Source organism: Microtus ochrogaster, chromosome 6, assembly GCF_000317375.1.
Source record: "Microtus ochrogaster isolate Prairie Vole_2 chromosome 6, MicOch1.0, whole genome shotgun sequence".
Lineage (NCBI taxonomy): Eukaryota > Metazoa > Chordata > Mammalia > Rodentia > Cricetidae > Microtus > Microtus ochrogaster.
The window spans coordinates 10,608,061-10,618,512 of NC_022013.1; the positions used below are offsets into that span (position 1 = coordinate 10,608,061).

Here is a 10,452-nt window from a genome sequence, read left to right on the forward strand (position 1 = left end):
TGTGTGTGTGTGTGTGTGTGTGTGTGTGTGTGTGTGTGTGTGTGTTGCTGGCAGCAGCCAGTTTTTTTCTACCACCATGTAGTTCCTGGGGATCAAACTCAGGGATGCAGCCTCAGCAGCAAGTTGAGTTGACGAGCATCTTGTCTGCCCCTGTATTCCTTCTACACCAATCTCTGTAAATTTCCACTATATGGTTATCTTTTCATTGATTTGCAAGAGTCCTTTAATCTAGAAATGAATCCTTCACTTTGATGTGCAAATAGACTCTTCCCATCTTTGTGTTTTGACCTTCATGGGACTTTTTTAAGAGATTCATTTTTTAATTATATGTATGTGTGTATGCTTCTGTGTGAGTTTGTGCCCACATAGGCTGTGAGATTCCCCTGGAGCTGGAGGCTGTGAACCCCTGTATGTGGGTGCTGAGAACTCAACTCAGGCCCTCTGGAAGGGTAGTGTGTACTCTTTAACAGTTGAGTCACCTCTCCAGCCAATGTGATCTTCAACCTAGTTTTTTATATTTGTATGCCAGATCTGATGAATTTCAGAAGCCACATTTTAAGGTCTTCTCTTTGCCAAAGTCATGCACCTTATCCGAACTTCCTTCTCATCATTTTTCATGTTTATTTCCACCATCTGAAATCATGGTCCCTGTTCCCAGCCCCTGGAGCCTGCACTTTCTATTAAAGCCCAAGCTCTCGCATGCCACCTTGCCTATATGCTGGCTAGTGCCTCCTGAGAAAAACAAAACAACAAAGACAAGACACTTTTCCGCTGGTGACAGGACCCAGTGGACAAAGCACTTGCCGTACAAGCCTGAGGATTTGAGTTCGATCCTTGAACTCTCACAAAAATAGAAAGAATTGACAGCTGACTCCTCACAGCTATCCTGACTTCCTCATACACCACACACCCAACAAGGACAACAGCAGCAGCAGCAACAACAAGAGCAATTCTTTCCCTCAGCAAAACTGTCTGTTCAATTCTTGAAGACTGCTCAACCGGGACTTAGAAAAATGATAAAACAAAAATAACAGCTCACAGAACTGACTGCCCCCTTGTCTGTGTTCCTGTGGCAGTTTGTCCTGCCATTCCAGTAAAAGTAGGCCTGTCTTTCCCACTTACTGCGGCAGAACATGTCTGAGGCCATCTGTGTACTCAGCACTTTGTTTAATGAACGAATGAATAAAACAAACAGTCTCTGTTTTAAAAAAGGACTCTATTAAACCTTCCAACAGAGCAGAGCGCTTCTGACCATGCTAATCAGACTCTTCCAGAGGATTCCTCTGCGAGAAAGACCTTAACTCCCTCACAGCTCCCCCACCTCAATGAATCCAGTTTGCACTCTCTGCAAAGGCAGAGGCCAACACTGGAAGCCAGCCAGCCCTTCCAGACGATCTAAGCACAACGTGCTGGCTGAGACCCCTTCAAAGCAGCCACAGCTCAGCACCCAGGAACCAGGAGAATTACACTGTTCTGGAAGAAAGCGTCTTCTAGGACACTGACTGCGTCCCCACAATTTTCTCCTGGAAGTACACATATCTGGCTACCTACTCTTTCCCAACAAATGAATTTGCTGCTATTACAGTTTGCTATTTTAAAAAAAGCCAGGAAATAGCGCCCCCCACACACACACAAAATGCTAGCAGCATTATTAGTGTAGACTGATACACCAGGAAAGCTCCCTAAAATAATCACTACCCAATGCCTTGGGGGTACACATCTCACACCCCAGGGGTAAGCAATGACCCTGACTGTCCCTAAGAGCCTCCTCCAGTCTCTGTCAGTCCCAGAAAACAGCAGTTTCTCTAAAGAGTATCTAAACAGTATGCTCTTGGTTGCAGTTTTCTCTAAATATTTTTATGACTTTTTAAAATTTGTGTATGTGTGTGTGTGTGTGTGTGTGTGTGTTTCACATGCAGGCAGCGTCCACCCCTAGCACGTACAGAAGTCCTGTTCTGTAGCTCTGATTTATACCTTTGAGAAGGGTCTCCTGCTGAACCCAGAGCTAGGCTGGCAGCTAGCACGCCCAGTGGTGTTCCTGTCCGTCCCTCTACGGCTCTGGGGTTACAGGAGCACCTGGCCAGTACTTGCTTTCCACATGGGTGGTGGGGATTCGAACTCACTCCTTCGTGCTTGTGCAGGAAGTGCTCTTAACAATCCCTCCAGCTCTGGTTGTGTCTTTTTGAAGAACCCAACACATTAAGTCACCAAAAAGTTTCTAATTTTAGAAGAAAAAAATTATTTATTTTTGAGGCAGGGACTCGTGTAGTCGAGGCTGGCCCTGAACTTCCTATACAGACAAGGATGACGTTGAACTCCTGATTCTTCTGTCTTTGTCCCTCTTCTCTCAAATGCTGGGGTTGCTACCGCAGGCTTATTCCTGGCTGGGGAAGGAATTCAGAGTACACTAGGCACTCTACCCACTGAGCTACTCCCAAACCTCAGATGGGACATTTTTATTTCTGGCTGTGAGCCTGGCCTTTAACGGCCGAGCCATTTCTCCAGCCCAGATGTGCTACTTTTAAAACAAACATTTATTTCATTTTCATTCATATTTCAAAACATTTCAAGTGTTTTGCTCATTTTAGAACAAGAAAGGAAAGAAGAAGGCAATGGAGGGAGGAAAGGAGGAAGGGAGGAAAAGAAGAGAAGAGAACGGCAAAGAGAGACCTCCACAGGGAAAAATCAAGCCGAGGATTAATTTTTTAAAGCTTTATTTGACAATTTAAAAAGCTCGCTTTGGAAGGCGGGATGGGAAGGTGTGCCCGCACGCTCACCAGGACGAGGTGGGATTAGCCTTGTATCTCTCATAATCTTCTCCGCAGAAGAAGGCAATTTCAGTCTCACTGGCTGAAAAGAAGCACGGGGAAGGAGAGAAACTATTTTAATGTGAAACCAGGTTTTGAGCAAGTATGAAAATCCGTATTACGCTGGTCTGTTATCATGGATGTTGAAAATGAAAAGACAAAGCGGCGGTTGGACTGCAGGATAACTTTCCACCAAACCAGCCAGAAGCATCAGTGTGGCTAGAACAGATTAAATCTCAAATAATTCAAAGACAAAAGGAAGAGTGATTCATGACAGTGAGCGGGTTAAGGAGCTTTCTGCCGAGCCTGGCAGCCTAAGTTCAACCCTCAGAGCTCACAGGGTGGAGGGAGAGATCCTTTCAAGCTGTCCTCTGACTTACACGCACACATGCACGCTCACACAAATAAATGCAATTCAAAAATTTGAAAACAATCTCCTTAAAAATCAAGAGTTAGCACAAGAGTGAAGATTTTCAAGAGGTACCTACATTGCTCATTTATATCCCTGGAAAATAAAAAACCTTGATCTCTTTCAAATAGTCAGTTCCAGAAGGGAAAGGACTCCCTCTGCCCCCCGGAATTAGCCCGTAGGTATAATAATTTAATACTTAGAGGATCAGTAGAATATTTTACAGATCACTTTACATTCTCCCTCATGACCCATCAAAATATGTGTCTGAAGAAGTTAATTTTTTGGCCCCCGCTCATGACTAATTCATGAGGCTTCAGCAATATGCAAAGTGAAAGACACAAATTGGCTTCTATGCAATACCTTCAAATGCCTCTAATTATTCACGGGGGAAATGGCTCAGCTAAAGGACCCGCAGAAGTTCAGGGCGGCCACGAAGCTTTCAACCTAGCGGGTCAAGGACTCCGTCTTCTAAAACAATAAGTCAGCAGCATTATTAATTCAGATCTGATGGAGAGCCTTCCCATTATTAAACATGTGGTTCTTCAAGGTGTCGGCACCCACAAGTTCCACGCTAGCTTTTTAAAATTAAACCACGAGTTAATACAGTCTGCTTGGCTTTCACAGAAGGCGAAAGGGCCTTCGGAAGCTCAACAAGAAAACAGACGTGATTATTCGTAATGAATACTGAGCACTCAATTAACATAGGCGCTCCGAAGAGACAAGGAACACTCTTCACCCCAAATAAACAGGATGAGGCATGCAGAGGATTAGCACCGGTCTGCAGTGGTGGGCTCTAATCTCATCATTAGATTCTATCACAAAAGAATGAAATTCAAGAGATTAGCATGACATTTCATTAAGAATGGTTTCATTGTTTGCAAGAATATCATATGTAGTATCTCTCTGCCATAAATTACCCTGTGCTCTCGAGAAACTAAACAAATACTGAGAGGAGAAAAACGATATGATCATGTCCACAGATTCTTGGTCCAGACACACTTCATCCCCGGGATTAAATTTAATCCAAGTGGTTGATAATTTGATTGGGAACTCTCATGGCATTGAGCCTGGGTGGGGAAGCACCGCAGAAAGAAGCTGAGAATCAAAGGCAGGCTGGAGATGAGCCTCCCTCGGCGAAGAGTGGGCTAGTAAGCAGTTCAGCATCTTGGCAAATTATCCCATTTCAAAGAATCAGCTGACTGTAAAAAGGGGGCTGGAGGGGCTGGGAGATGACTCTGTGGGGAAGAAGAGCACTTGCTCTGTAAGCAGGGGGACCTGAGTTCGAATCCCTAGCACCCATGTCAAAGTTGAGCATGGCTGTGTACGTGGGGTGGAGACAGGAGGATCCTGAGAGCAAACAGCCTAGCTGAAACTGTGAGTGTCTAAGTCAGTGAGACCCTGTCTCGAGGTTATAAGGCGGAGAGTAATAGAGGAAGACTCTAGATGTCCTGCTCTGGCCTCCACATGCATGCTATAAACACACAAGCACATGTGGGTGTGGCCACAGAAAACTTGCTATTCCGGGGGAAGGTATGGGGCACTACCCTTTGCAAAACCACAACAAAACGTTATTTCTGAAGGGAAGCCTACTCAGAGCAAGAGCCACCTGACTGAGTCCTCCCTCTCATCCTTTGCTTTTTGACAAACAATGAAGTAATCAGAGGGAAGACAGAAAGGACTGGGGCGGTGGCTCGGCGCTTCAGAGCACTCTCTGTGCAAGCAAGAGGCACCATGTAAAAGGCTCAGTGTGCTCACACATGCCTATAAGCCCAGTTCTGTAGGAGGCACAGAGCTGGAACTTGGTAGCCACCACCCTTGCTCCAGGTCTTAGGGAAATGAAGTAGAGAGAGACAGCGCAGACACCCGACGCCCTCCTGTGGCCTCTACGAATGCACCTCCATACAAGCACGCTACACTTATGCACACACGCAAAATAAAGCATAAGACAGCTGTACTCTTGGCATAGGGGCATGCCCGAAATCCCAGCACTGTGGAGGCTGAGGCAGGGGGATCCAGGCCACTGGCATGGATTACACAGAGATAACTTGCCTCAAAAACTCCAGCTAAACAAACAAACAAAAAATAGATTTTAGACTTTAGCAACATAGTTTCCAAGTGGAAGGAATGATGGTTTTTAAAAACCTGGATATCTTCTGGAAATACTTGAGAGAATGAGTTCATGTACTTAAAATTTTTTAATAATTTAAACAGCAATTACAAATGATTTTCTTTTTAAGACAAAGTTGTCTGTAGATCAAGTCTTTCCTCTGTAGATGGGGTTGACTCTGAACCTCTTATCCCGCCTCTGCCTCCCAAATGCTGGGGAGACAGACGTGGCCCACCCTGTGCAATGCTGGGGCTAAAGCTGGGGCTTTGTGACGGTCAGCAAGCACTGTCCTAACAGAGCTGCATCCCCTCCCGCAAATGATTATGACCACTATAGAGTCACTCTCTCCACCAGTATCCCGTCAACTTACTCCCCGAGTTCTATTTAAAACAGTTCTTTAAGCGCGGCAGAGAAGAGTCAGTAGGAAGATGGCGATTGGCTTTAAATTAAAAGTGTACAGTGCAGTCTGTGCAGAGGTCTCGGCGTGGGAATCTGGAGAGAGTGAGATCTAAAACCAGGTGTCTTCACTATCAAATAAAACCAAGGAGAGTCCCCCCAGATACACCGGGGAACCTCTGAATGCTGGCATGCCATTGTAACATGAGCCAGGACATCCAGACTTTGGATATAACATTAATAACTTGATAACACTTCTAAACAGATTTCACACACTCACTCACTCACACATATGTGCGTGCACACACATACATGCACACACACACACACCTTTCATGGGAGATTGATAATTACTTCAATCAAGAACAATGGCAATAGGTTTTTGATCCTACTGCGCGTATTGGCTTTGTGGAAGCCTAGGCAGTTTGGATGCTCACCTTACTAAACCTGGATGGAGGTGGGTGGTCCTTGGACTTCCCACAGGGCAGGGAACCCTGATTGCTCTTCGGGCTGGGGGAGGGGAAGGGAAATGGGAGGCGGTGGCGGGGAAGAGGCAGAAATCTTTAATAAATAAATAAATTAAAAAAAAAGTTGAACAGCCAATAAATAAGCTATCCCAGCCCCTATGGAAATTCGAAAAAAAAAATTAAGAGAAAGAATAATCTATTCTAACTCTGAAATCTCAAGAGAAATTAAATATCGTTTAATTGCTCCTCTGACCTATTGTAATGAACTTCTCAGCTATTCACAAAGACACACTACAAGCTCTCTGCATTTCCGAGTTTCCACTGTGACTTATGTAGTCTGAGAAAAGCTGACAGGTGTGTGCTTTGGGGGACACCCAGGACAGACTGTCAAGTGATGATAACAGTATGTTTTTGATTGTTTTTTGTTTTTTTTTAAAAAATTAGTTCTCAGAGCAAAGTGAGGTGAAAAGAAAAAGCCTCCCTCTCTCTTCTGCTCCAGGAAAGCATTTTATCCTTTCTTTTGTATGTATGTGAATGTACACGTGTGTACATATGTGTGTGCATGCAGAGGCCAGAAGTCAACCTTGGATGTCACTTCTCAGACACCATACACCTGGTTTTTGAGATTTAGTTTTGTTTATTTTATGTGGATGGGTTTTTGCCTTCATATATGTCTGTGTACTGCATGCATACAGTGCCTGTGGAGGCCAGAAGAGGGCATCAGAGCCTGTGAGACTGGAGTTATGGGTGAGTCACTCACTGAGCCACCATGTGAGTGTTGTGATTGAACTTAGGTCCTCTGGAAGAGTGAGCAGTGTTCCTAACTGTTGAGCCATCTCTCCAGCCCCCACCTGGTTGTTTATGAGGTGGGGTCTCTCACTGGCCTATGAGAGTGTAGGCCAAGCAGGCAGGCCAGTTGGCCAGCAAGCCCCGGGGACCTGCCTATCTCCTCCCTCCCAATGCTGGGATTAGAAGTATGCTCCATCACACCTAGCTCTCTTACATGGATCTGAGGGGACCAGACTTGGATCCACAGGCTCACAAAACCTTAAGCTACAAACCCTTCACAGCAGAACTCACAGCTGAGGGCTACTTCTAAATTTGATCAGTGGAGACAGAAGTGAAAGGGAATTGGTCTAGACAGTTGGGATCTTCATGTCATGCTTGCTTTGAATGTCTGTATTGGGCTGGCCATGTAAATCAGCAAACAACACACCAAAGACAGCACATACTGAGACATCTGAGCTCCCATACACCAGGCACATGGCTGCTTGGAGCTGGAAAGGTGAAAAACATCTACGCAGTGGAATGCAATCCAGCCACAAAGAGGATGGAATCCTAATGTGTACAGCAATACACATAAACTAGAGGGCGTCAGGAGAAGATAAGGACCTGTGGCGTTCACTCTACTTTTTGAGGATGGAGGGACGGCTCAGTGGGTAAAGATCTTGCTGCTGTGTGCTGGATCTCTAGCACCCATGTAAAAAGCCGGGCATGGAGGTCCATGTCTGCAGCCCCAGCACTCAGGGACAGGAGGCAGGTGGATCTCTGAGAGTTCGAGGCAAGCCTGGTCTACAAAAGCTAGTTCCAGGACAGGCTCCAAAGCTACAGCAAAACCCTGTCTTGAAAAACCAAAAAAAAAAAAAAAAAAAAGTGGGCGGCTCCTGAGGATGACACCTGAGGCTGACCTCTGGCCTTCACATGAACACACACACACACGAACTCATACCCCACTGTGGTGGTTTGAATAAAAATGGCCCCATAGGGTAATAAGGAGTAGCACTATTAGGAAATATAGCCTTGTTGGAGCAAGTATGTCACGGGGATTGGGGGGGGGGGCGCTTTGCAGTTTCAGAAGCCCAGGCAAGGTCCAGTGTCTCACTCTCTTTCCTGCTGTCTGCCAATCTAGACGTAGAATTCTCAGCTACCTCTTCAGCAAGCACCAAGACCAGCGACTGAGGCCGCACACAAAGACAGGCTGCACAACGATGACATTAGCAAACACCTCCATCTACAGAAGGAAGTAAACTACAGGATACGGTAACGGTGTTGGAGCTACTTCTGCCATGTTATGAGAACAAATGACGGCAGATACCCGAAGACAGCACTGTTTGGAGGAGTGCACAGGATAAGGCCAAGAGGAAGGCCCAAAAAAACGTTGGATAGACAGCAAAAAGGAAGACCGTGGAACCTTGGGTATGACAATAACACGAACATCTAGTACTGCCCGGGATAGGAACAACTGGAGAACACCAGAAACAGGCTGCCCACGCATGCGTAAGCTTGGCCGGGGCGTAAGTGATGACGATGATCTTCAGCACGGGTCTGCCTGCATGCTGCCATGCTTCCTGCCGTGCTGACAATGGACTAAACTTCAGAACTGTAAGCCAGCCCCAGTTACACTTTCTCTTAGAAGAGGTGCTGTGGTCATGGCGTCTCTTCACAGCAATAGAGACCCTCACTAAGACGCCCATGGACACAAACACATACAAGATCTACACACATTTTAAAAAGTTGTTTTCATAGAATTAGAAGGCTTGCAGGGGTCAGGATATACTGCATTCAAAATGGCTAGCAGGACAGATTTGGCATGTTCCCAACATAAAAAAGTAATGTGTCTGAAGTGACAGACTTGATCATTATGTGTGTATGTATGTATGTATGCATGTATGCATGTGTGTATATGTATGCATATGTGTATGTATGCATGCATGTATGTATGTATATGTATGTATACGTATGTGTGCATGTACTGGTGAATCAAAATATGGCCCTGTACTCCACAGAGTACACAAATGCCTTTACTTATATAAAACTGATACAAACACATAAAATCACGTCAAAAAGTGATACTTTAAAATAACACAAACTATGGCAGGAGTAGAGCTTGGTAGTGCAAGGCTTGCTAGTGTGTGTGAGGCCCCAAGTTTACTCCCTGCCATTGCTAGAGAAAAGGAAACCATAAACAAAACCTTCACAAACAAAGACTAACAGGAAGGGCTGAGGAGAGGGCACAGCTTCTGACGAAGTGACAAAGCTGCTACTTGATGATCTGCTTTCTAAATTCCACCCCAGGGGGGCCACTGTAACCCCAGTGCTGTGGCAGCAGGAGCAGGTGCCCCTGGAGCTCAGCCAGCCTAGCCTACCTGGTGATTCTCAGCTAGGGAGAGACCCTGTCTCAGAAAACCGAAGTGGGCATCTCCTGAAGAATGACAGTTGAAGCTGTCCTCAGGCCTCCAAAGTCACATGTACACATATGCACACCTACCTGAGCGCACACACACACACACACACACACACCACCACCACCACCACCACCACCACCACCACCACCACCACCACCAATAAAGGAAGAAGCGTCTGTAGGGGTGCATTCTGAATCTGTTTTGGAACCCCAGCCAGCATTACTGAAATCAAGATGCCACTGTCACAACCGTTAATATGAAGTCACTGACAGCACAGTGACAGAAGATGAGAAACAACCCCAGGGAGCTGTGGGACCATTACAGAACCAGGCCGGCAAGAGGCTTTCCCCAGAGAGCAGCGCTGATGTGGCCCGCTGTCGCCGGCTCTAACGTCTCCCAGTAAAACACAGCCTGCTCTGTGAGGGTCACCAGGCCATGAATCCTGAGCAGAACAGATCCAGAGAACAACAGTGACACAGGGAAAAGTAAGATATATAAAACAGTTCCACAAAGCTCGTGTGCTTTTCTTTCTGAGGTGAATCAGTCCATGAGATTTTAATTATCAAGAGCAACCTTTAAGTCGTGTAGGATAAATGTCTTGGTGAAACTCCCTCCTCCTTCCCAGAAGTAAACTGTGCTTTTCTTTTTAATGTGTGTTGTGTAGGTGTGTGCAGTATTTGCCTACAGGTGCACACAGGCCAGAGGAGGATGTCAGCGTCCTGTTCCATCACTCTCCACCTTGTCCCTTCTGGAGGGTCTGGAGCTACGGTGGCAGTCGGCAAGTCCCAGGGATCTCCCGTCTTCATCTCCCACAGCTCCAGGGTTATAGGTGAATGTGTATGGCCATGCCCAGCTTTTTATACGGCTGTTGGGGATCCGAACTCAGATCCTCATGCTTGAGCCACAAATGCTCTTACCCAGTGAGTAATCTTCCTAGCCATAAAGCAAATCATCTTATTTATACAAGCCCACCATCAAAAATGGGCCCTACTGTCAGGAATACACCATGGGGTGGTATATACTGTATACTACTGTGTAGACTGTACCGTGAGGTGGTATATACTGTATACTACTGTGT

At 45.9% G+C, this 10,452-nt stretch overlaps 1 protein-coding gene across 2 annotated transcripts in view; it reads right to left on the reverse strand.

Moving 5' to 3' along the window:
* Positions 1-2,728: 2,728 nt before the first annotated feature.
* C6H2orf76 (chromosome 6 C2orf76 homolog) overlaps positions 2,729-10,452 on the reverse strand; it is a 58,648-nt gene continuing 50,924 nt past the window's right edge. The window contains exon 6 of one of the 2 annotated variants that reach the window (XR_003377070.1): positions 2,729-2,850. Coding sequence is in view for 1 of the 2 variants with exons in the window: in XM_026779917.1 (XP_026635718.1) it covers positions 2,774-2,850 (77 nt within the window). In the remaining variant the exon portion in view is untranslated. The remainder of the gene's footprint in view (positions 2,851-10,452) is intronic. The other variant, XM_026779917.1, reaches the window with a different exon arrangement.